General features: G+C 34.5%; 1 protein-coding gene and 5 non-coding genes across 17 annotated transcripts in view; 2 read left to right on the plus strand and 4 right to left on the minus strand.

Moving 5' to 3' along the window:
* LOC111636147 (melatonin receptor type 1A-like) overlaps window positions 1-9,909 on the minus strand; it is a 37,279-nt gene extending 27,370 nt beyond the window's left edge. For 4 of the 12 annotated variants that reach the window (XR_002758496.1, XR_002758495.1, XR_002758494.1 and 1 more), the window contains exon 1: window positions 8,733-8,848. Coding sequence is in view for 1 of the 12 variants with exons in the window: in XM_023381325.1 (XP_023237093.1) it covers window positions 8,733-8,775 (43 nt within the window). In the remaining 11 variants the exon portion in view is untranslated. Of the gene's footprint in view, window positions 1-8,732; window positions 8,903-9,507 lie in introns of those variants that run through there. The other 8 variants (XM_023381331.1, XM_023381330.1, XM_023381328.1 and 5 more) reach the window with 4 other exon arrangements.
* A 4,193-nt stretch (window positions 9,910-14,102) lies between these two features.
* On the minus strand, window positions 14,103-14,173 carry Trnai-aau. The gene has a single exon. It is a non-coding gene; the product is annotated as a tRNA-Ile (tRNA).
* Window positions 14,174-15,985: 1,812 nt separating this feature from the next.
* Window positions 15,986-16,057, plus strand: Trnae-cuc. The gene has a single exon. It is a non-coding gene; the product is annotated as a tRNA-Glu (tRNA).
* A 210-nt stretch (window positions 16,058-16,267) lies between these two features.
* Trnae-uuc lies at window positions 16,268-16,339 on the minus strand. The gene has a single exon. It is a non-coding gene; the product is annotated as a tRNA-Glu (tRNA).
* A 10,172-nt stretch (window positions 16,340-26,511) lies between these two features.
* On the plus strand, window positions 26,512-26,583 carry Trnae-cuc. The gene has a single exon. It is a non-coding gene; the product is annotated as a tRNA-Glu (tRNA).
* Window positions 26,584-26,793: 210 nt separating this feature from the next.
* Window positions 26,794-26,865, minus strand: Trnae-uuc. The gene has a single exon. It is a non-coding gene; the product is annotated as a tRNA-Glu (tRNA).
* Window positions 26,866-27,398: the final 533 nt, after the last annotated feature.

Here is a 27,398-nt window from a genome sequence, read left to right on the forward strand (position 1 = left end):
ACGCGCTGGCACATAAAATAAAGATGACCTTATGACCGCCGTAAACTAAGCAACATCGAAACCAATTGGTCGAAGACGATGTCGAACGAAATTCGATCAACGCCCGTTCGACCATCAATTGCCTGGTCATCGACTCAACGTTACTCTACGTCATACCTTTCGAAGTACGCCTACTCAGATCTAACAAGTTTGATTTTGGGGAGAAGATCGACTTCGTCCGTGCGCATTTGAAAGTTTATGAGAAAGGAGCTCGTGCTGTAGGCCACAAAGGCATTTGTGCTTCACGTTTCGGCCATGTCTTCACTACGCAGAGATTATGAAACAAAGCTGTTTGATTGATTTTCATAGACGTATGAATATAAATTACCTCATTAATTTTATTGAAATTTATAAATCTTTCGGCTACTGATGTAAATTGTCTTCGCAGGTCGTCGCCATTTTACAAAACAAACTACCAAGCAATAGTTCGTAGAAGACTAGACGAAATGCTCATTAGTTCTACAGCACTACGTCAATTATGATATCACAAGTGGCGACATTGCCCGATCCTCGAAGAAACACATGACCATAAAAATTGCCTCGTTGAAAGCGAAGGCATTGCGTAGTTTGCGCTGGGCTTTAGAGATGACCAGTCAGTTCTGTCTCGTCCATCTTACAGCCCAGACTTGGTGCCAACTGACTACCATCTATTTCGCGCCCTGCAGATCCATATTGTTAATATACAGTTCAATGACAATACCCAACGCGTGAGCTTTTCTTGATAGAAAAACTCCAGTCATTCTATGCCCATGGGATTGAAAGTTTACAGCAAAGATTTGATTGATACTGATGATGATTACCTACCAGGCTGAACTGTAATCGTTGTTCAATTAATTGTCAGTAAAGTACCTTTTGGCAAAATGTCTAAATTTCACCTTTACAACTGATAGATTTTTCTAATTTCGAATCAGGAGAATTCAAATAAAAATATAAAAAAAACAAAAACCAGAAATACTATTACACGGCATTTTATCCCAAAATTGCATGATTTAAAAGAATCTAAAAGAATTATTTTGAACAATTAAACAACAGATGAAAAAATGAATAACAACCTAAGCTCTATTCAAATATATTGTATTTGAAACAATTTAAAAACTGATACGAATGACTGATCGATTTCTATTAAAGCCAGTTTTATCGGTAATAGAAGAAAACAAAAATTTCTAATCGGTCTTAGTCCAGTTTGTATCGATTCATCTAGAATAAATACCAGAAAACTTTTATAATTGGAATTAACCAGAAAGCTATTTTTAGATGAAATTATAGTAAAATTATTCAAATACATCTTCATTTCAAAAAACTTCATGAAATTTTTATTCTTTAATGATAAAGATGTGCAAAGATAGCGAAGTTCATGCACATTTGTGGATAAACTTGGCTAAAACTAATACTACAAAATATTTTAAACAGTCGCCCCCAGAGTAAAATCTTAGTTACGCCACTGCTTTTAGTCATTTATTTTGTAGATAAAATTCCATATAATAGCACATCTAACTTTGTATTTGTACTGTACTGTATCATTATATTCTCCTAATCTGGAATAAGCACGTAGAAATAAGAATACTAGTAATTGTTTTATCCATAAAAAGACAAGTTTTAAACATTGAAAATAATAATTTCCTATATTTTTACACTTTTGGACTCAGGACACCTTGAAACGTCGAGAAATGAAAAAAAATTCGGGTTTTTTTTTCTGTAGGCCATGTATAGATGTTAGCGTGTGTGGGGGCACGATTTTGTTTACCCTCTTTAAAGTTTAATAACTCCTGTGCTTTATGTCGAAAATTTCTGACATTTTGCAGGAAGGTTTGTTTATTAGGGGGATTGATGCTGTTAAATTTTGGTGATTAAAGGTGAAGGGAGTGAGGAGATAAAGGGGGTCACGTGTAACTCCAGTACGGTCGAACTTAATAACGAGTTTACTTGTTATTACATTGCATTTACAATTTTATAAAACTCATCTCTACCCTCAAAATTGAGCTTTTAGCCATTTTGTAATAGTTTAAAATATAAAAATTTTTTAATGTTATATGATAACAGATGACGCCATCAAATGTCGCTGGATAAGTTAAGCAACTCGATGCTGAATTATCTATTTACATATAAGACAAATTATATTGAAAAGTAATATACCCTGATAAAATTAACTAAACGTGACATTTATCCCACTTGATTTAAAGATGAAGCAATGACAAACGGAAAAGACACAAAGGTCACGCAACTTACTCTTAAGAGAAATATGATGAATTTCCGGAGAAACTTAAACTAAACTCTGATAAATATAAACCTGCAGACACCAGGTGACTGATGGGTACAGCGGATATTACCTATATTGTAAAATATTCGCCTGACATTTCGATTTTTATTCCAAAACAGATCAATTTACTATCTTCTTGGGAATCAATTGATGTATTATTTGTATATAAATGTATGATAATTTTTCCGTAGAGGTTGTAGAATTTTTGACACGTTATTTACATTTAAAATGATATAGGATTTATAGGGTTTTCACTTATTCGAAAAATCAGATTCTGCGTGAAATATTGAACGAATTTGCGGTCAATGTACCTTAACTTTAATCTTTTGAAATGTTTGACTAAATAACAAAAGTCAGACATTTTATAGAAGAAATACGAAATGAAACGTCACTGAAACATCAAAGAAATCGAAAGTTCTTCAAATGGCATCGATTATCCTTGTTTAAATTCGATTTTTGTAGAAGTTTCGCGTGTTGAAAAGCAATATAGTATTATAAAGTATTAAAGTTTAAATAAATAATAAGAAATAGTTATCTGCATGAGTGATATTCCCTTTACTCAGAGGGACAACTTCTTACCGCTTCAAAAATTCCTTTTATTTTCGATTTTTTCCTGGTTCTATTTTTATAATTATCCAATTAATAATTAAATATAATATTACATTAATGTATTAATAACTGAAATAATATATTAATGTAATTTATATTAAAAGTATTAAACAGAAGGTGAGATCAATACTGTAATAAAAAAAATGTAGCAACGTAACTTTACTGGCTGTTATGATATTTTATTTAAAAAATAACATTTATATTATTAATCATAATAAATAAATAAATTTTTGTGTGGCGCCATCTGTTATGACATTTTGTTACACAAATTTTCTATATTTTTAATTACTGTATTATAAAATGGCAAGACTTAAATTTTTATTTAAAAATACTGTAAACGCTAACAAGAAAATCTTCATTAAAAGTCCGACATTACTCGAGATATGACACATAACCAACCTCTATTATACAAAAATTGTTATTAACGGTTTCAACAGAAAGTTCTAGCATAATTATCAATATACATTAATACGCTGTGTACATATACGCTTAAATATGTCACTTAAACATTTAATATATATTAGACAAGCTTTGATTAAAGTACAGTACTATAAATTTTTGTTGGACTGTCTTAATTAAATCGCTAAAATGACAAATCGTATATATAGGCTATACAGTATTATTGTCTTTAGCTTCTGATTATTAATATGTTGGTCTTAAGTTTAGTTTAAGATTTTCATAAAGGTTTATTTATTTAACAGTAAGCCAGTATTAATTTTTATTACAATTAAAATTTATTCATTCTAAGGCAATAGAAATTCTAAATGTTTCTTTTTGATTTTACAAAGTATTTTTCGTATTTAATGTTTCACAATTATCTTCTGGTTTAATCATTTTCGTAGCTTTTAAGTACATGTATTTTCATTACGACTGTAAAGACCGAGAAGGCAAAGACGGCAGCTTAGCACTCTGAGGAAACCGGGATCGAATTCGGACGAGCAATTCCTACGAATTTTTCGTGGACGGTCTATTCAGGATATGTCGGGCTCAGTTTCTCCAGTTGTGAGCTTGGCTGAATCCATAAATAGGCAAGGAGAAACACCCTCAACTCCCACGGAGAGGAGAGTAAAACACAAAAAGAAAATAAGGCTTTTCTGTAATAAGATTTATTTTATTTTTTTTACTTTTCCGGCTGTTATACATACTTAAAAAGGGAGAGTATTGCAATAGTGTCAAATTTAACCCACCGAGTTTTATGCAGATTTTCACGTTTTGCGACCCCGAATAAAAAAGTAAAAAAAAGCAAAAAAATATTCCGTGTGTGTGGGGTGTCTATTTCGCTTAATATGTCAGGACGGGGTGAAAGTAAAAAAACAGAATTTGGCATGATAACTTGTATATATGGAGCATTAGTGCTATTAAATTTTGGTTGTGAAAGGTCAAGGGGATGGATAGATAGGTGGTCACGTGTCCTATCTCGCGAGGAGTCAGACTGAAGATTTTTACTTGTTAGCAATTACAGTGTTTTATAAAACTCATCTTTACACTGAAAATTAAGTCTTTTGCTATTTTATAATAAAAATATATAAAGTTTTTATAACAAAATCTCGTAACAGATGGCGCCACAGTTTCGTTGTTAATTTTGATTAATAACATAAATGTTATTTTTAAAATAAAATCTTATAAAAGCCGGGAAAGCTATGCAACTCGTTGGTAGATTTTTTAAATTCTTTATTGTAACGAATACAACTACTGGTCTAGACAACAAAATAATTCTCGACTAATAATAAAGTAAATTAAAACGAGCAGTTATTTATAATGACATCACCACAACGCCAGATTGAAATTTTTAATCATAATTTTAATTTATTTAATTTAAAATATGCGCTTTCTACCTCAAATTAGTACTGTAGTGTCTTGCCCCTGTACATCATACTTTTCCTTTAACAATAGAGTCGTGCCAGTCTTCTATTAACTGCTTTCAGGGGAAAAGTTTTGAATTGAAATAATGTAACTTCCGGTTTGTATCGGTAGTTCGTATATAGTTAATCGGGGCCTCCTGTCCTAAAGTTTCCATATCTGGTCTCGTTTTTCATCTAACTTCGTTCTCGAGATTAAGGAATGATATGCAGTCGGACAACAGACGAGTGAGAATTTATAGGTCTACATTTTTATTAAAATTGCAGTTTAATTATGATTTTTGTAATAGCAGTTCTTTAGCTAAGGCAATTCCATCTCCTTTTTTGCATGAGGAGAATTTAGGAAAATCCCACGCATTCACTTTTACTTTGTCGTATCAAATTTGACCCTCCAGTATTTGCTAATCTCCACGTTTTTAGACCCCCTGAACCCAGAAACGTCAGAAGAGAGGAAAATTCCGTGAATGTGTGTGTAAGGGGGCGTTATTTCCTGCAATATCTCAGGATGGTGTAAATATTAAGAAACGAAATTTAGCATGGTAGTTTGTGTATTAGGAGCATTGATACTATTAAATTTTAAGTATTAAAAAGTCGAGGGGATGAGGATCAAGTGTCCTATCTCGAGAGGACTCGGACTTAAGATTTTACTCGTTATTAGCATTTACAAGCTTTTATAAAACTCATTCTTACCTCAAAATTAAGCGTTTTGCCATTTTATAATAATTAATAATATAAAAAGTTTTTTATAACAAAATTTCGTAACAGATAGCGCCACAAACAAGTTCATTATGATTAATAATATAAAAGTTACGTTTACATAACCTCATAACAGCCAGGAAAGTTATGCTGGATTTTATTTTATTTTACTGTAGTACTGAAGTAAACAAAACATTTAACATGAATAAACGTAGTATTTTTAATTACTTTTTTAAATTCTATTCTTTGAGTTTTCTGCTCACAGACAAGAGTTTAATGTGATTTTACTCGTATTTTTCAGTCAATGGTTTCTCTACAAAATTCGAAGGTTCAATTTATGTTTTACGTGTTGAGTCTTATTCATATTTTTAACTTTTCTTTATCAATCATAACTATTAAGATTATTATTAATTTTGAATGAATCTAAAAATGTGCGGTTTTAATATTTATTTTAATAAATCTTCTAAGTCCTATGCCCTTCAGAGAGCGTGGTAATATTACGAATTGACGGCTTTAATTGTATCTTTCCACTGCTCTCGGTGTTGTGCCATGTGGATGGCTTCATATATTGTATGTCCTGTAATCATCATTACTTGGTTTGCCCACCTAATCCAACATCTGTCTCTAGGGCGTTTGCTATTGCTCTTCTCTTCTAAGATTTGTTTCTCAAATCCATTTTTGCGTCTGGAAATATGTCTCAAAAAGCGAAGGTAGGATTAGTATATTTTTGTGGTAAAGCGTGTTGTGATTTTCAGTTGATTTAGGATGGGACAATTTGTGCGGTGCTCCGTCCAAGAGATTCTCAGCATTCTTCTATATGTCAATATTTCAAAGAAATCAAGTTTCTTCCGAGAAGTGACATTTATGGTCCAGGTTTCTGAGGCATAAGTGGCAATCGGAAAAATAAGCGTTGTTATGAGCTTTACTTTATTAAAAATAGTGATTGCAAAATCAAATTCTAAATAATTTAAAGCTTGCATTGTAAGGCAAATTCTGCGTTTAATTTTAATTTCGCATCCTCCTTTATTTGTAAGAAGTGATCCAAGTTACACAAATTCATTCACCGTCTTTAGCCTGCAATTTCCTTAGCCTGTGTCAAGGAACGATCAATTATCAAAACTTTCGTTTTATTTCCATTAATCAGTAATCCACATTCCCTGCTCTCAGTTTCAAGACGTTTCATAATATATTCAAGTTCTGATTCATTGGATGCTGTAATAAGTGTATCATCAGCGTATCTCAGGTTAACTTTACGCCCCCCTGATGGAAATACCTCCGTCCCAGTTATCTAATACCCTTTTCATGATTATTTCAGAATAAGCATTAGAGAGTAAAGGGGAAGGAATACATCTCTGTCTAACACCAGCTTCAGATGTAAATGTATTAGACATAGTTTTGTTAACTCATTCTTGCAGAGTTATTCTCATATAAATTTCTGATCATCGAAATAAGATGGCGCGGGATTCCCATGTTCTGGAGAGCGGGCCACAATTTGTGCCATTTTACACAATCAAAGGCTTTGGTATAGTCTACGAAACAAAGGTAAGCTTTGACATTAAATGCATAGGCTTTTTCAATGATTTGTCGAGCGTTCAACCATAGATAAACCCCGACTGTTCTTCAGCTATATCAGGTAATAGGAAGGGTTTCAAGCGGTTAATTATTTGGAGTATTACTTTACTGGCATAGTTAATTATGCTAATAGTTCTGTAGTTACTACAGTCTGTTGGAGCACCTTTTTATAAATTGGAATAAATATTTATTTACACTATTCCTCTGGCCATCTCTCAGATTTCCAAATTAAGGAGCAGATTTTAGGAAATATGTCAACACCCAGTTCTCCCATTGCTTTTAAAATTTCGGAAGTTATGTTGTCAGGTCACGGAGCTTTGTGATTTAATGTTTTATGGCTTTTTCTACCTCTGATTTAAGAATAGATGGTTCAACTTCCCCTTCAACCATTCTGAAATTGGTTACTACCATTTGTTTGTCCAGTTTCTTTGTGTTTCTCACAATTCTTCCTCCAGACATCAACAATCCCTTCCGCATCAGTTATTTCATTTTCATCGTTTTTAATTATTTGTGCGCGTGGTTTGAACGCTCTTGCTAGATATCTAACTTTATCGTATAGTTCACGAGTCTGATTATTATTTGCATGGACTTCAATTTCATTGCATATACTGTCGATATAATCATTTTTGTTTCTTACAAGCTTTTTTGATTTTTTCTCTAGCTCTTTCTTTTTTTTTTTCCCTCTACAACGATTGCTGAAGTTAATAATTTTTTCCTTTCATTTATTAATTCAAGGGTACTATTAGTCATCCAATGTTTCTTTTTCTGTGGCTGATGTTGTGTGTTGCATTGTTTTACTCCATTTAAAATCCAACTTTTTGTCTGTGTCCATAAATCACCTGGGTTGTTTGTAAAGGATGGAGGGTCTAAATTTTGGAGAGTCTGTTGTAAGATTGAACTAGCTGGAGTCTCAAGTCTTGGGTTGATCTTTGATATTTTTGTTGTATGGAGTTTTAATGTTACTTCCGCTTTTAGTAGCTTATGATCAGTGTTACAGAATGCTCCAGGGCTTGCTCTGATATTATTTACTGATGATCGCCATCTCGTTCTTATTTAACATGTAATCAATCTGGTTTTTATATTCACTTGTTGGGGAGGTCAAAGTAGAAAAGATGCCAATAATGGTGTTTGAACATGGTGTTAGTTATTGAAAAACTGTTATCGATTGCAAACTGAAAAAGTCTATTTCCTCTCTCATTTCTGGTGCCCAGTCCAAACTGTCCTATAATGCACCATAGATTATCATCATTTTATAATGCACCGTAGATCATCATCATTATCAAAACTAAAACTAAATCCAGCAACGAGTTGCTTAACTTTCCCGGCAACGTTTAAAACTGCGTGTGGCGCCATCTGTTACAACATTTTTTTAAAAAAACTTTTTATATTTTTAATTATAATAAAACAGCAAAACGCTTAATTTTGAGGGTAGGGATGGGTTTTATAAAAGATTTTAAATGCTAATAACGAAAATCGTCATTATGTACGACTTTACTCAAGATTTAAATAAAATTCCGTTTAAATTTACTTATAAGCCCAACATTCACTAATAGATTCACTATTTAATAACTTATTCTCACTAGTTAATATTTCTTTAAGTAAACCATTCAATTTGATAAAAAAATTCTTAAAGTATGTAAATGAATTTTTCGTAAACTCCAATTAAGATTACATTTGCATTTTTCAGTTAGAATACTTACCATTTCTTTTTATTTTCGTTACTGTTGCAGTTTCTTTATTCATAATTGTCGTGATAATACGGCTTCTTGTACAGCTTCAATATCTCTTTATCTAAACAATACAAATTAAAAATGGCTGCCACTACTTAACGAATATCATCACGTGGCTTCAATTCGCGATGCTGATTGGTTTTATTTTTCGAAAACAGACGATAATGTTCGTCTGTTCCGATTCACGTGAATTTTTTTTTTTTTTACAAAAACGTTACAAAAATTGCATGAAAATTCCTGTTTAAATATTCATCATTATTCATGATGAAAAATAAAATTATTTTATAACCATTTCGAATACATCGGTATAAAATTATTTTTTTGTACATAAATAATTATGTATTTTAACGCAAATAAAAAAGAAATTCTTTAAAGAGAAAATACTTTTCAGTATTCAAAATTAAATAATATATAAAATTTCAGTAGTATTTTGCATTTAGTCCACCAATTTCTAATTAATCATTAATTGGTTTTATAAAAAAATAAATGGTGTATACTATGTTGATTTAAAAGCTATATCTATTTTAAAATGAACATATAATAAAAAGTTTAATAATTATCCATCGTAAGACTGTATTAATGTGCAGTACGTTAACGCTATATGGATAATAATAATAAAACAGCGACCGTATATGGAGGATGCGATAAAGTCGCGTAAATTTTTGTATCTAAATAATTATATGCATCAAAATATGATTTAAGAATTGCATAGAAAATAATATAGGATAGACCAAAAGATATTTACCAAATTTAATACTTGATTACAACTGACGAACTATCTTCTCTTGAAGTCATTTCTTTGCAATGTCCTCCACTTCAATTTCAATCTTCTTCAATGTTTGATATTACACTTTGAAGAACATTTCTCGGAATAGCGAAAATTTCACATTAAATAGACGAGAGCTTCCGAAATCTGTGGGTTGATTTGGTACAATCTATTCTGCAATATCGCCTTGAAAAAATTTCATGAATTCGGGCAAATCAACTCCCTTCCATGGAGTTACCATGATACAAAGATCTTTGAGGTTGAGGTAGACATGTTAAATATTGTCAAATAACTTCATATGCGTAAAATTTATATACCTTGTCGTTCAGTTGCAATAATGCATTAAACTTGAGTCCACCTTTTTGGCCCATCCTGTATATTCGAATATGATTTGATTCTGTTTTATAACTATTGCTTAAATGAAATAAGTATTTATAGAGATAATCATTTAAAGTATGTAATCAATAAAAATTTATTTTATAATTCGATGAAGGTCCATCAGTGGACGAGTTATTAAAACCACCAAACACGAACCCACGATCAACTGGTAGTTGGTACTAGTTGGTCGTGCAGTTTTCCGGAGATTCTTCACGTATGTAACACCTAAATAGAAACCAGTTACCCAAAGAAAGTCGTTTTGGAAGCATCCCCTTGACACATCGCTGTGTTGTTGTATTTTATCAAACCAAATGTAACTTGATGAAGTTTATTTACTTAATTTTAACAACCAAAATTCTAAAATATTCTTTACTACTCGTCATCTTCTTCACCTTCTTCACTCTTGTCATCTTCTTCAATCTTTACATTCACACAAATCCAAAGATAATCAAATATGATGCATATATAGTAGCATATCGTAGTAGTCACTATTAAAATCTGAAAAATATATAATTTTATTGAAAAGCATTTTTCAGTTTACGTAAATTAAAACAGAAATATTGTATTGTCGACTTACGATCGCTAAGATCCTAAGGCCTCTTTCATAATCCTTGCATTGGTTTAAAGTAGAAATCGTGTAAACAGTACAAACTGTTTGCAAGACAGCAAATATCATATCAAACAGAAGAATCTGAAATTAAATTTGTTTGCATGATACATCTTTAGCAATATAACAATCAGTATATTTATTATAAGTATGATTATGTTAAAAGAATGGACAAAAAATCTCAATGAAGATGTATGCCTAAATTATCATCCAGTAGGATGAAGAAAGAAAGAAAAGATGGCCGAAACAGATCTACAAACATGGAAAGAGTGATGACAATAGCAATAATGATAAAGTTAATTTTTTAAAACAAAAGTTAAATGATAAAGTTATTATATAGTTAATCAGAGCCTCCTGTCTTTAAGCCTTCCAAATCTAGCCTCGAATGCCATCTATTTAATACCGTTCTTGAGATTAAGGAAGGACAGGCACACCGACAACAGTGTAATTTATAAATCCACAATATTTTTCAAATTGCAGCCCAATTAAAATATTTCTTCAACTCCAAACTTTTAATTTAATAAGCACAAATAATTTATTAAATAATTACAATGTAACTTACCAAAATTACTAATTTAATAAAGTAAAGAATGCGCATAGGCCTAATTATGTCTTCGCATGCTAGAAGTATTATTACAGAGAAATTCAACAGCAGTATAACCTTTATATACCTTACACTAGATTCGTCATCACAAGTGCCTGAACTATCAAGTGCCATTGTAGCAAACATTGCAGACATCTAGAAATAAAAATGTAAAATAATTTTAAAAATTCTCCTAAAAATACACGCAGAGCTATCTTTTATTATAGACTACGACCTACGTTAAAAATACTGTATGTAAAAAATAAAAAGAACAGTGTCCTTTGCTAACAGTGTTAAATTAAAAATATTCGAATTCTGTTTAGAAAACGCCCAAAACGTGTTCCTTAATGTTGAAAATTTTTAGTTATTGTCCCAGACAGAAGACATTGTTTCTTATGCTGAACATTGGTAATTGGTCGTGGGTTCGTGCCTTACCAAAGTAAGACACGTGAGTAAAGAAACCGCGCCCTATTTAAGTGAATAAAACACGGGAAAAGCATTTCAGGTGCTCACGTGAGATGCCTTTCCCGTGTTTTCTTCACTTAAATAGGGAGCGGTTTCTTATAGAAACGTGGTTAGTTCTTAATATTTTCTAAGAAAAATTTCCAAGTTTATTAACCAGGTAAAACGACAGTCCTCATATTAATCATCTTATGATGATGAATAATTTTGTGTAGCACATTTTTATTTTCTGCGCTTCATTTCTGGGGAAAAGGCCGTCGTTGAGTTTAAGCTTTAACCTACAGGGTAATAATTTTGAATGAAATTTTAAGAAAAAAAGATGACCACAAGAAACTTGTGTATTGCAGGATTCGCACTTTTTTGGCAAGATTCTCAATACGTTTTTGGTGATTAAATGTTACGACAGTCTGGAGAAGTCTCCGGCCATCGACGAAATTTCAAGAAATAGATGAGAGATCCGGAGAGAATGATGAAACGCGCATTTAGCAATAAAAGAAGATGGAAGATGAAAAACTCCGTAAAAGTGAATTTGAGTCTCCAGCCGATAAATGACAAGAAGAGATAAAGAAAATCCACTACGTGAAGGAAATAAATCTGCACTCCTCATCAAGGATGAGGGTCCTTGCTTAATTAATGTCAACCAGACAGCAGACTCAAACTTCAATTTGATGTGAAAGTAGAACTTACACATCAAATCTCTCCTCGTCCATTGCCTGCAGCTCACCATCCGAAATAAATATACTAACTCACGGATGACCACGTGTGGGATTTAGTTCTTTTCCCCCATAGTAGCTACTTGCTAATTGAGATTGATCTGATTGATTGCGATTGTCTGCCGCCAACCTGACCGATCGTCATGATTATGTCATGATATAGTATTCGTAGTATATCTATATTCAGTGTTTGATATATCGCGAAGGAGTAGTTGTTTTGTGGATAATAAATTAGATGATTAACACAACGCTGTATCCTCTTTAATCGTCACACCTTGCTATGTGTGTTACACGAGACAATGTTGTAACACAGTGTATATTTAATGATTTGAATGTTTACGAATAAAAATATAAAAATGCTAATAGTATTTTATTTCTATTTTTTCTTCTAATACCTTCTACTCTTTGAGCGGTCCTTTTTTTTTTCACGCCCGTCATGGGTTCAGCTAGCTTCGTGATGGAGGTGAGGAACAAGACTCGACATATCCAAGACAGACACGAAAACTTTCTAGGTTTCCGTTCTGCACTCGAACCTACATCCTCGGGGCTACAGGCTGACACCATTTTATCCACCGAGCCGTTTATTGCAACTTCTGAAATTCAGTTTATGTTACCTAATGTTGCAATACATTTCTATAGAAAAATGAAAATATATCTTTTCAACTTGTATAGATTTTAAAGAATTCCTTCCGTCCTGTAGGCACTAAAAAGGGATTTTGTATCATAGACATCGCGGATTTGTTCAAGCCCGCAATAGGACGGCAGGGTGAAAGACAAGATCCGGAACAGATCTACCATGAAAAATTATTGGATGTTTTCGGCTACACAGATTAACTACCCGGATTCGATCCCCAGTGTATTAAGCCGACATCTTAATCACTTCGGCTATTCGGCCGTAAAAATTCTAACTTCGAATTAAGTTATAGTTAAATTAATCGAAAAATTATTTCAGTTAGTTATTTAAAATTATAAAAAAATAAAGGGAAAACAATTTAAAAATATCACCATTTCAGTTGCTCTCAGGTACCGAGTAATTTTTTTAATCAAATTGTAGTTTATGACTTTCTTCATTTTGAATTATCTGAAGTCAAACAACAACAAATTCGAAATGCAGAATACAGATTTGAATTTAAAATTGATTCGTTATGTTTAGAATAGCGAATCGATTTTAAATTCAAATATGTATTGCTTTTGATGGACGATTTTTTTTACTTCGGCGCCCTCACTATTAGTCATAGTCACGTTGTCAACTTGATGTGACTAAAGTACTCCAATTTTTTAAGTTTTTAAACTTTTTCCTTTGATTTAAAATTTTTAAAATCCCACGAAATTACCAATACACACATTTAAACAAAAAAAAAAAAAAAAAAATTCGACGTGCAAACTTCAAAGAACGTGGGACCGTATTCGCGAAAGCATCCTATTGAATTCTCTTAACCTCTTGGCTCGTTCCAATCTAACTCCTGCTCTTTATCATTTATCCCTATACCCTGCACCAGTCGATCCGCTTCTGTCCGTCGAAAAATTTGTGCAACCTCTGTTTCGAGTTAGTAACGAAACTCCCCGAGGCTGTGTCGTTGTCCGCTTCCTCTATGAATAAAGGACTCGATGACTTGCAAACGGCTACGACGAAACGAAACTCTGGTTTACTGCGAAAGTCGTACGCATTGACCGAAACATCCGTTCTGAATACTGCGTTGGTGCGTGTCCAAATGAATAGTCTGCAGTTCAGCCGACAAGGGATTCGTCGTTACGTCGGAAAACAAAAGAAAAAAACAACGTTAGTAGTGAAATCTGTTCACCACGTTAGGAATGTGCAAAATAAAAGAATTGGCTCGTGTGGGGGTCGAACCCACGGCCTTCGCGTTATTAGCACGATGCTCTAACCGACTGAGCTGAGCCACGAATGCCAGGCGATTCTTCAAGAATATATTGGAGACCAGATCGACATTCCGTTACGATGCATCCAATCACGAAAACAGATAATAGAACAATCTACTTTAACTATTTCCCCCCTATTTCATCGACAGACGATTAGACAAATCGCAGGATTAACGACTATCTTAAATACAGATTAACTGATTTTGCGTTCCAAGAGTAAGATTAGACGTGATCTGCCATTAGTAACTAATCCAGCAAATTCGTCCGATTAGTGCTATAATATCGGTAATCATGGAGGAAGATTTGTCTTACTTTGCAGAGTACGTGTATGGATAAGAAATAATACGAAATTACTCACGAATTCCACGACGATTAATTTGTGATCGATCCAATCCTATTGAAAAGTTTGACGACCAACTGTTTATTGAAAGACATAGGCTCTCTTAAAGAGCTGTTGTACATGTATGTGACGAAATCGGGCACCTCTTGCCTTCATTACAATACAAGAAGAAATCATCCTATGTCACCAGTATTACAGTTTTTGAAAAATTAGGTCGTCGACTTCGTTTCTTGCTGTCTGCCACGTTTTTATCTGAGCGCGTGTTACGTCATTCCGAAGTATCCAATCAAGAAATGTATAAGGAAATTTTCTAGCAACGCTACTGTCGAGATTATCGAATTCGCTGATTTCGTTCTTAATATCTCGGGATTTAGTAAACCTTCACTGAAATTTGTGGTAAAATTTTCGCGTCAGTAATCTCGGAATTAGTCTAATCAGTGGATTTACGAACACCGCGATTGGGAAATGTTGGCGAAACACCCGGACAGTGTTTCCGCGAAACTTTTACGCAACTCAATGGCTGAAATGAGCGATTTTGGACAAGCACGTCTCGCAGAAAATTTAAATACATGTTGCTCGAGTCGGCAGATTGCTCGTATGAAATTTTAGCGTGATTTACACTGGACGCGTAACGTAACAAAGCGAAGAGAGCTATGGACGAAACGTCAGCGTACGTAATCTCGCCAAGCCAGTTAAAAATTTTTATCTCAGCCAATGAGAGTACGCGAGAGCTAGAACGCATTGGCAAGAACGAATCAATGAAATCAACGTTTTCATCTCAATTACAGTTCTCGACTCACAGCAGCAAAAACGGCAGCAAATAATTAAAAAGATTTATATTGAAATCAGCGATTATTTATTCCTCCATCGTTATAATGGCAGGTTGCAATTTTTAATCAGATTTTTAATTTATTAATTTAAAACATATGCTCTCAACCTCGGACTAGTAGTGTCTTGCCCCTGTACATCATACTTTTCCTATAACAATAGAGCCGTGCCGATCATCTATTAACTGCTGGTAGGCTATATGATTAAATTTCGATAGACTTACACTTCACAGTAGACAAAATGGGAAACGGTAACGTGCCAACTGCATAATGTATCGAACTTTTAAAACGCTATCAATTGGTAAAAGTGCGAAACTGGAACTCGTGGCGCCAGTTTCAGTGTAAACGAGATTCGCTCCGCTCTTCTCGTTTGCTTTGTTTGCCATCTACGCTCTCGCGCCCTCCCGTCCAGTGTAAATCGAACTTTACTTTCGGTGTCCTTCCGTGAATGAAGCCTGCGACATGTCGGCCGCCGCTAATTGAAAGAGTTCTTCAGCACTTGTGAAAGATGCTGTCCGTTCCGAATAGTTTGCTCTCGTGTAGCCTTAGAACAAAAAGTAAACGTGAGAAATCTCGAATCCTCGAGCTTAGCGAATATTCGTGGCTTTCCCAACCGCTGAATTCTACGTGAAGCGAAAAGAGATTGTAGTTTTGGAAAATTCGTGCTCTCATGTAGTCTAGTGGTGAGGATACCTGGCTCTCATCCAGGTGGCCCGGGTTCGATTGCCGGCGTGGGAACTCGCTGTATTGGCAATCGTCACTGCGACTTGGCGCTGCCGATTACTTTTTTCCCTCCCACTCAAACATGCAAATCCGTCTGCAAAAATTTCAGTGACAATTCAGGTCGCGAAAATAGGCCTGAAGGATTGCTTCTACTAGATTCGAAAAAGAAAAAAAAAACACAACATCCGTAACGTGGGTGATTAAAACACGCAGCAACGAAAAAATTTCCCACGCCGGGAATCGAACCCGGGCCTCCTGGGTGAAAGCCAGGTATCCTAGCCACTAGACCACGTGGAAAGTCGTTCTTGTCATCTCCACAAACTCTGCTATAATTACATGTTATCAACCAAGCCCGAATCCGTAGATTAATCATGTTAAAATTATAAATAGAATTGTTATAATGAATTATATAAAAATTTGACTAGCCTTTTATCTTTGAAACGCTTTTGTAATCTCTCTATTTACATCGAATATCTACGCTTCTACGTATATTACTAACACTATTCACTTCACAAATTAATCTCCAACAATTATCTTTTTCGCGTTATCCTCCGTTCTATTAATTTTTTTCGATTCGACTTTATTTCGGAAGAAGTAAAATTACCGAAATACATATAGGAGACAACATGCGCCATTTTGAAAGTTAAAATTTTAGAGAAACTGTTATGAATCGTAATAAAATGATTTGAATAAACATAAAATTCTAATAATAAGTATTTATTTAAAATTCATTTTGATTAAATTTCGTAAGATTGAAATTGTAAAATAATGATGAAATATGTAAATACGGCACTCCCAATCTGAAAAAATACATATATATCAGTTCCAAATATTAAATTTGATAATTAAATTAATTTTTTAAAATTTTTAATAAAGTTTGAATGTTTTAATCGCGACAAAATGATAACAAATGAAAACATTTAAAACCAATATTTGGACATTTCTAATGCAGTCTGCCGCTCCGGAGAATTCGGTTCGAGTTCGGAGTAGGAATCCCAGAAAATTTTACCAGCGATCTCTTCCGAATATTTCCGGTTCCGTTCCGCACCGCCCAGTTGCTCCAATTTTTAACCTAGCTGCAATTGTGATTTGATAGTGGAAAAAAGCACTCTCAGCATCCAAAAGACTAAAAAAACTGAATAATACAAAATGATGCAGCTTATTTCTGATCGACTGTTCAGATTCTATTATACATTTCGTTTTATTACGAGCTGATTCACCAAGCCAAAACGGACAAAGACATTTTAGTATGGTAAATTAGTTTGTAATGTTAAACAATGTAAACTGTAAAATATTTGAAAATTTTTCTTGTTTCACAAAGTTTGTTATTTCTATTACTCACAAAAACTACATACTACATAGCTAGGGAATTCGATCCCGGTCCTTATTTCTAATCCCGGGATTTCGGGATTATACTTAGTCAATCCCTGGATCCCGGGATTATTTCGGTATTGAGGGTTAATAAAAAATAAGAAAATCTTACAGAAATCAACAAATCAAAATTTAGACAAAAATCAACATATTTTACAGTATACACCTAGCTAATTTAATCACTCTAACTAATCAGACTCAGAGTCAGACTAACCAGACTTAAAATCACTCAGTCTTCATGTTAAATTTATTCTTTTTTAAGCATCACTGAGATCTCTTTAAACTCACATAAATTGAAAAAACCTTTATGTAACAAACTATGCAAATAAACGTTGAAAATTAACAAAAATCTCTCTTAACATCGACTAAATAGACTACTTTCATATAGCAACCTAGTAAGTAGGTAGTAAGATAAGTTTCTTAGCAAAAAGTATTTAAAAATAATATTAATCAGTCACATTTTTCTTAAATATAAAGAAAACTAATCTAATAGGAACATTCTAATTTGAATTGCGAAAATATGATCTGAGAAATAACAACGCATCCTGTGTCTCATCACCAAGTCTGCTTCTCAATTTGTTGCACATATATGCAGCTGCTGAGAAAACGCGTTTAGGTTTGATGGAAGTTGGAGGAATCGTTAGTAAATACTTATAAGCCCGTTCTAGTTATAGCTTCGAGGACACGGGGAGGTTGGAAGAAAACAGTCCGGTCGACACAGATCGGGATTGTAGGAGTAAAGGCTACAATCCCGATTGTTTCGATCATTGTAAGCATGCCTTTCTAAAAATAAACACGTTAATTTTGTAAATTCGGTCTCTGTGTGAGTCTCTCAGCATCCAGCAAACCACTACTCCCAAACGTAAAAAGACTTTCTCGCATCATCCTGACAGATCACGGGCAAGGCGGGGGTCGTAACCTTTTCACCTAAGGTCGACCCCCCTAAGCGAGAGGCGTCGGGTCTATATTAACCACACTGGCAAAACAAGATGGCTGACACATTGACAGGTAAAACGCACTGAGTAGTGCTCTCGACTGCGCCAGAAAATCGATTGGCGCCCGCGAAAATTCAAAAATACAAAAATGAAGTATATTACCAAGTAACCCAGTGAGAACTGCTTGCCTATCATTTTAGTTGAAAATACAAGAAGTTTTATTCCAAGCAAGCATCGCAAGCCCGCTAGGTTAATTTCTGCTGCTTGCTTGGAATAAAATTTCTTGTATTTTATATTAAAATGATAGGCAAGCAATTCTGTTAAAAGCACTGGCACTGAACGTTTCGCTTCATGCAGTCTATTTTGCAACTTTTTTTAAAATGATGTCAATCCCGAAAATCTCGGGATTAGGAAAACTTAATCCCGAAAATTTTGGGACTGAAAAGTGGTCGGGATCCCGGGATCCCGATTTTCGAGATCCCGGGATCAAATCCTCTATACATAGCATATCTTCGTTCTATCCAACACGAAGACTTTATTCATTGTATATTGGGTGTACGGATGTCATACAGTATTGAGATCTAAAAGCCCATTGCTTCGGGACCGACATATTCCACATCCCGTCCACGTGTAGATTCATGGGAAAAGTCACATGAAATCAAGAAACTGCTATGAATAGACCCCAATCCTGAGTTGAAGTGCAAAAGACTTCCAGCATTCGTGAAAATTCAGATGGTCACAGCTTCCACACAGAGCGGCAATCCGAGGATAAGTTGTTGGCCATACGTTAGGGGTTGTTCGATTGTTATTCATTTCTCTCTATTTCGGACATATTTCATCTAAAATGAAGTTGGTTGCATAGATTAAGGATAGGGAATGATGACCCAATTTTCTGAAAATTTCGTTTCTTTTTGAATCCGGATTCATCACTGCGGTAAGCCACCCCTTTGCAAACCATTCGATCAATATAATGGAATTGGCCGGTGAAGATGAAGCATGATGATTGTAACCTCGATCTAAAATACCCATGATAAGTTAAAAGAATTTAGATTTGACTCAAACTTGAATCCTTCAGAAGTAATTGGATGTTCTTTTTGCACAATCATCCGGATGACCAAGCTGGCTAAGGTATTAGCCTACTGCTCTGGAGACACAAGATAGAATCTAACTGAGGAAGCCTAAGAATTTTTTTATAGGCGATCCATTCCGGATATATCGAAACCCGTCCCTCAACACTGGCAGCCCCATTGTGGGCTTGAAAACACACGAAGCGTTTTTTTTTATAATTCTTTCCGACCCTTGAACACTAAGAGAGTCAATTTTTAGCAAGTCCATTATGGGTTCGGCCAGATCCACAATGGTATAGCAGGTTGGTGATGAGGAACGGCACGAGACGTATCTGTTTATCGACTCGTCCAGATTCCTTCCCGGTTTCCCTGAGCGGTAGGCTGCCACTTTAATCGTTCTGGCCGTCAACCCATGATGGATATAAATAAAACACAAGGCCCAGAGTTCTCACAATTCTCAGACAGAAAAATAAAGAAAAACCATGTGGCTGACCCATTTTATATTTTATACACTGCGTGCTTTGTTAGTAAAACTATTATAACGATAAGGCTGTAATTTGAAAAAATTGTAAACCTGTAAATTCCCATTGTCGTCCGTCTGTTGTCTGCCTGTCCCTCCTTAATCTCGAGAACGATGTTAGACAGATAAAAATCAAAAGCAAATATGAAAAGCTTAGGGGCAGGAGGCCCAGATTAACTGCATACGAATTTCCGGACTAAAACGGAAGAGACGTGAATTTAATTCAAAATTTTCTCAGAACGGAGTTAAATGGATTACCAGTATGACTCTGTTGTTATTAGAAAATGTATGATATACAAGGGCAAAACACTACTAAAATCGAGAGCATATGCTCTAGATTAAATAAATGAGTAAATTAAAATAAAAATACAGTATGATTAAAAATTGCTTCCCATCATTGTAACGATGTCACAATAATTTCTGCTCGTTTTTTTTATTATCCACTAACAATTAAATGACACATTTTGCAATGGCTTTACTATTTACAATTAAATGTTTAATAAAAACGTTTTTAATATCTAATATTGATTAATTAATGTTTTTAACTTTCGAAATTACTGTTGACATAACCTATACTGTATTTGCATTCGTTGTTATATAGAACAGAGCCGGGAAAGTAATAATGTAAAACATATTAAATTAATCATATTGATATGCATAATGTGATAATCACATTATGCGTATTATATTACATGTCCATAATCGTTGGTATATGATATTGTTTTAAAAGGACAGAAAAGATTTGTAACGTGAAAAGTTAGAATAGAATCTATAATGTATTTTAATCTGTAAGGTCTGTTTGTGGTTACACTATGGCAAGGTCTCTGGCAACTGCTATAAGAATTCAGATTTAACTCATTCAGGCTCAGCAAATTAAGAATTTGTCTCTCCTTAAAGGCTAACATCACTTGTAATGTTTCGTGTTAATCATACTAATTGCCTTTAGTGCCTTATAAATAAATATATAAGGCAATTAGTATTCGAAAACGTTTAATTAATTTATTTAATTAATTTAAAACGTTTAACGTTTTATTAAATCGTTTGTCTAATCATATCGTCTTGAAATAAATTAAATAATCATATCGTCTTGAAATAAATTAAATAATCATATCGTCTTGAAATAAATTAATAAATTAAATAAATTATTAAATAAATAAATTAAATTAATTAATTCCCATAATTAACATATTAAATATTATGTTATAGAGTCGTACATTAACGCTACTTTATGAAATAATGTACTGTACCATAACATAGTGAGCGTAAAATTATTGTTATGAGTTTGTCTTAACGAGCAATAATTGATCTCACAATAAATAAATAACGCCGGGTTGCAATTTTTAATTTGTTTAATTTAAAATATATTGTCTTGCCGCTGTACTTTATAATTTTCCTGTTAGTAGTAGAGTCGTGTCGGTCATCTATCTAACTCTTATTAGGAGAAAATTTTTGAATTGAAGTAACGTAACTTCCGGTTTGCACCGAAAGTTTGTATATAATTAATCGGGGCTGCCTGTCCCTAGTATTTCCATATCCGGTTTCGTCTTTCATGTATCTAACTCAGTCCTTGAAATTGAGGAAGGACAGACAGACAGACAAACGACAGTGGGCATTTATAGATCTACAAATTTTTTTCAAATTGCAGCCCAATAATATTTTTTGAACTGTTGTAATTCAGTTGTAAAGGATCCGACTGAAGTTCCTACAACCATGACTTCATAGAATCGCGGCATCCCGGAACTAAGGGAATGGGAAATTAAAACGCTCTTTCATACCTTTCATACACAACCACTTTTGTATAGCAATGAATTAATATATTCATAATAAATCAGAATTGTATATAGTACTTAAAATCTCGCATACATCTTTACGTGAAATTTACTGTACGTGCGTATTTTTCTACGTGGGTAGTTGTCGAATCGATGTGTAGAGTTTCTCTAAAGATATCCGTTTTATCGGGCGGTCTATCTGGGATTTATCTGGTCCTGTTCCTTACCATCAGACTTCCTATATTGACATCCTATATTGACGGATAGGCCGAAACCACGATGGTTGCTTGAAAAAGACCCTCTTAGTGTACACAGGGCGAAAAAAGCCAAAAATAAAGATATTATATGCGTATATGTAAATAATTTGTTTTTGGCTTTTTCCGCCATCCTTATACAGTATATATAGACAATCTAGGCCTATATATAGGCCTTTTGTATATACTCAGAGAGATAGACTAACTCTTTAACTTCCCCAGCTTTCCGGCATAGTTTTAATGTTTATCAGGCTATTAGCTTTTAAAAAGATATTGTGTAATAGAATATTATTACGTAATAGTATTGTTTTCACGCAACGTCAATTACTATCTGGATATTTTGCATATAAATGGCCATAATGTCTTTTCTGTGTAAATAAATAAATTAATTAATTAATTAAATATGCATCGAATCCACAAACTGTCTTACTTCTATGAATTTTTTCACCCGTTTCAAGAATTGAAAATTTCGTATGATCAAAAGCATACACTTGGCAATGGAAAATGAGAGAAATACTTAAAATACAACAAAATATTCTCTTAAATATAACAGTTTTAGCATACTTTTAGTATTGTTTTTTATTTATAAAATGCAATATTTTGGTGTTAATCATAAACTGGATAGCTGTGGGAGAGCAGAACTCGATTCAGACCATCCAAAGTGAGACGAGGAGGCTGGAACGAGCCACCAAGCAAGATTCCCGTTTGGATCTAGGTTCAGATACGAGCATGGATGAACAACCGGATTCGTCGGATAACCTTTGACTTTCACCTGCCCTCATTGTAAGCCTAGTTCTATTTATGAAGGACATTCAGAAAGGGCCCCTTAGTATCCGCCGGTTGAAAAGGAATGTAGGCAGATAGGATCAGGGATGGGAATCGGAGTCGGGAGTCGAGGAGTCGAATATTTTTATGGAAGTCGGGAGTCATGTATTTTTCTGCCGACTACCCATTCCTGGATATGATAAGGCAAAATATGTAGACAATCCGCTAAAGATGGATGTTTCCCGGAAGGACTTTCAATGAAGTTTGGTTTTGTGGAATAAGGCAACGCAACACGTGAGCGATGTATCAAGTCTCTACGGGAAACTGGTCCCTGTTTAGATGTAAGACACATAAAAAAAAACTAAAAAAACTGCAAATGGCCACCCCGTTGGTGAGGCGGAAAACCGCGACCATTATAAAGGGTTTCTATCCATTCGGGCACTGGTGCACCACAGAACGAAAAGAGTTCATCCCTTAGACGGGAGGACCAGCAGAGCCATTCGGTCTCCACTCCGGAGACATAGACATCGCCAAAATTAGTAAAAACTTGATACAGAAGCGATATGAATTTAAGGTTTTTTTTGATAACTGGTTGTATTTTTTATGGCTTTAGGAGAGAGATGAGGCTCACCTTTGTGACTGGTGTAAGTTCAATCTCTTCCCTCTCAGATCCAAACTATGTTTATCTGTCTCTTAGTTTACCAATTGATATAACAACGAGTTTATATTGTTTTTATTCAAATTTAAGAAATTAGGCGATAACATTTTATTTCTTTTTCTAACTGTCATAGTTCATAAATCAGTGAATCAATAGTTAATCGGGATCTCCGAACTCTCATACTTCCATATCTGATGTGGATTTTAGTGGTGCCTTGTCCCTGTATATCATACTTCTCCTGATAACAACCGAGTCATGCCTGTCATCTATCTAATCTATCTATCTAATCATCTATCTATCTAAGTCCGTACTGGAGAAACTTATGAATTGAAATCACGTGACTTCCGGTCCAGCCCGGACGTTCAGGTAAATATAATAGAAGCCCACGATTCCTAACCTTTCCATATCTGGTCTGATCTTCGTTTATCCGATCTCAAGATTAACGAAAAGCAGACAAACAGTGGAAATGTATAGGTCTGCAATTTGAGAATTGCAGCCAAATAATCCTCCTACAAATACTCCTCATCCTATCCAAAATTTCAAATATATTCGCAGAGCTTGACAGAAGAAATTATATGAGGCCTGAACTAACCACAAATGTGGACCTCACTCTTCTCTGAAAACTTTATGAATAAAGTGAGTAAAATAAACAGATAGATATATGAATATGTATATAGTATTAGCTAAAGATTAAGAACAACTTACCCCTCATTCATTACATAAATTCTTAATATTGATTATTTTTATATAGCCTATTATTTATATATATTTAACGCTTAGCCTATGGGCACTAAGAGGACCTTTCCCGTAGTCATCACGAGTTAGGCCAGGTTCAAAATGGGACATCCGGATGGTGAGGGATGGACCGGGATAGACCACCCCTAAGAAAATTCCTGGGTAATTACAGTAATTGACTCGGCCATTCATATTACTAATTACTTATATTAACTTACTATTATTATCTATATTATGAATTTATCTTATATATTCTGTAACCGGAAAAATACTTAAATATACATACTGTAGCTATTGCTGTTTCAGTTACTACAAAAATATCCAAACACGTGAAACCAATCTTAGGACCAGTTAATCTCTTCATAAAAAAATTAACCTTAAAAATAAATTATTTAAATTAAAATTATTATTATTTGANCATTTTAGTATTGTAAATTAGTTTGTAATGTTAAACAATGTAAACTGTAAAATATTTGAAAATTTTTCTTGTTTTACAAAGTTTGTTATTTCTATTACTCGCAAAAACTACATACTACATAGCTAGGGAATTCGATCCCGGTCCTTATTTCTAATCCCGGGATTTCGGGATTATACTTAGTCAATCCCGGGATCCCGGGATTATTTCGGTATTGAGGGGTTACGATGCATCCAATCACGAAAACAGATAATAGAACAATCTACTTTAACTATTTCCCCCCTATTTCATCGACAGACGATTAGACAAATCGCAGGATTAACGACTATCTTAAATACAGATTAACTGATTTTGCGTTCCAAGAGTAAGATTAGACGTGATCTGCCATTAGTAACTAATCCAGCAAATTCGTCCGATTAGTGCTATAATATCGGTAATCATGGAGGAAGATTTGTCTTACTTTGCAGAGTACGTGTATGGATAAGAAATAATACGAAATTACTCACGAATTCCACGACGATTAATTTGTGATCGATCCAATCCTATTGAAAAGTTTGACGACCAACTGTTTATTGAAAGACATAGGCTCTCTTAAAGAGCTGTTGTACATGTATGTGACGAAATCGGGCACCTCTTGCCTTCATTACAATACAAGAAGAAATCATCCTATGTCACCAGTATTACAGTTTTTGAAAAATTAGGTCGTCGACTTCGTTTCTTGCTGTCTGCCACGTTTTTATCTGAGCGCGTGTTACGTCATTCCGAAGTATCCAATCAAGAAACGTATAAAGAAATTTTCTAGCAACGCTAGTGTCGAGATTATCGAATTCGCTGATTTCGTTCTTAATATCTCGGGATTTGTAAACCTTCACTGAAATTTGTGGTAAAATTTTCACGTCAGTAATCTCGGAATTAGTCTAATCAGTGGATTTACGAACACCGCGATTGGGAAATGTTGGCGAAACACCCGGACAGTGTTTCCGCGAAACTTTTACGCAACTCAATGGCTGAAATGAGCGATTTTGGACAAGCACGTCTCGCAGAAAATTTAAATACATGTTGCTCGAGTCGGCAGATTGCTCGTATGAAATTTTAGCGTGATTTACACTGGACGCGTAACGTAACAAAGCGAAGAGAGCTATGGACGAAACGTCAGCGTACGTAATCTCGCCAAGCCAGTTAAAAATTTTTATCTCAGCCAATGAGAGTACGCGAGAGCTAGAACGCATTGGCAAGAACGAATCAATGAAATCAACGTTTTCATCTCAATTACAGTTCTCGACTCACAGCAGCAAAAACGGCAGCAAATAATTAAAAAGATTTATATTGAAATCAGCGATTATTTATTCCTCCATCGTTATAATGGCAGGTTGCAATTTTTAATCAGATTTTTAATTTATTAATTTAAAACATATGCTCTCAACCTCGGACTAGTAGTGTCTTGCCCCTGTACATCATACTTTTCCTATAACAATAGAGCCGTGCCGATCATCTATTAACTGCTGGTAGGCTATATGATTAAATTTCGATAGACTTACACTTCACAGTAGACAAAATGGGAAACGGTAACGTGCCAACTGCATAATGTATCGAACTTTTAAAACGCTATCAATTGGTAAAAGTGCGAAACTGGAACTCGTGGCGCCAGTTTCAGTGTAAACGAGATTCGCTCCGCTCTTCTCGTTTGCTTTGTTTGCCATCTACGCTCTCGCGCCCTCCCGTCCAGTGTAAATCGAACTTTACTTTCGGTGTCCTTCCGTGAATGAAGCCTGCGACATGTCGGCCGCCGCTAATTGAAAGAGTTCTTCAGCACTTGTGAAAGATGCTGTCCGTTCCGAATAGTTTGCTCTCGTGTAGCCTTAGAACAAAAAGTAAACGTGAGAAATCTCGAATCCTCGAGCTTAGCGAATATTCGTGGCTTTCCCAACCGCTGAATTCTACGTGAAGCGAAAAGAGATTGTAGTTTTGGAAAATTCGTGCTCTCATGTAGTCTAGTGGTGAGGATACCTGGCTCTCATCCAGGTGGCCCGGGTTCGATTGCCGGCGTGGGAACTCGCTGTATTGGCAATCGTCACTGCGACTTGGCGCTGCCGATTACTTTTTTCCCTCCCACTCAAACATGCAAATCCGTCTGCAAAAATTTCAGTGACAATTCAGGTCGCGAAAATAGGCCTGAAGGATTGCTTCTACTAGATTCGAAAAAGAAAAAAAAAACACAACATCCGTAACGTGGGTGATTAAAACACGCAGCAACGAAAAAATTTCCCACGCCGGGAATCGAACCCGGGCCTCCTGGGTGAAAGCCAGGTATCCTAGCCACTAGACCACGTGGAAAGTAGTTCTTGTCATCTCCACAAACTCTGCTATAATTACATGTTATCAACCAAGCCCGAATCCGTAGATTAATCATGTTAAAATTATAAATAGAATTGTTATAATGAATTATATAAAAATTTGACTAGCCTTTTATCTTTGAAACGCTTTTGTAATCTCTCTATTTACATCGAATATCTACGCTTCTACGTATATTACTAACACTATTCACTTCACAAATTAATCTCCAACAATTATCTTTTTCGCGTTATCCTCCGTTCTATTAATTTTTTTCGATTCGACTTTATTTCGGAAGAAGTAAAATTACCGAAATACATATAGGAGACAACATGCGCCATTTTGAAAGTTAAAATTTTAGAGAAACTGTTATGAATCGTAATAAAATGATTTGAATAAACATAAAATTCTAATAATAAGTATTTATTTAAAATTCATTTTGATTAAATTTCGTAAGATTGAAATTGTAAAATAATGATGAAATATGTAAATACGGCACTCCCAATCTGAAAAAATACATATATATCAGTTCCAAA

The sequence above is a fragment of the Centruroides sculpturatus genome, unplaced genomic scaffold (genome assembly GCF_000671375.1).
Source record: "Centruroides sculpturatus isolate CEXI.00-Female unplaced genomic scaffold, Cexi_2.0 scaffold1046, whole genome shotgun sequence".
NCBI lineage: Eukaryota > Metazoa > Arthropoda > Arachnida > Scorpiones > Buthidae > Centruroides > Centruroides sculpturatus.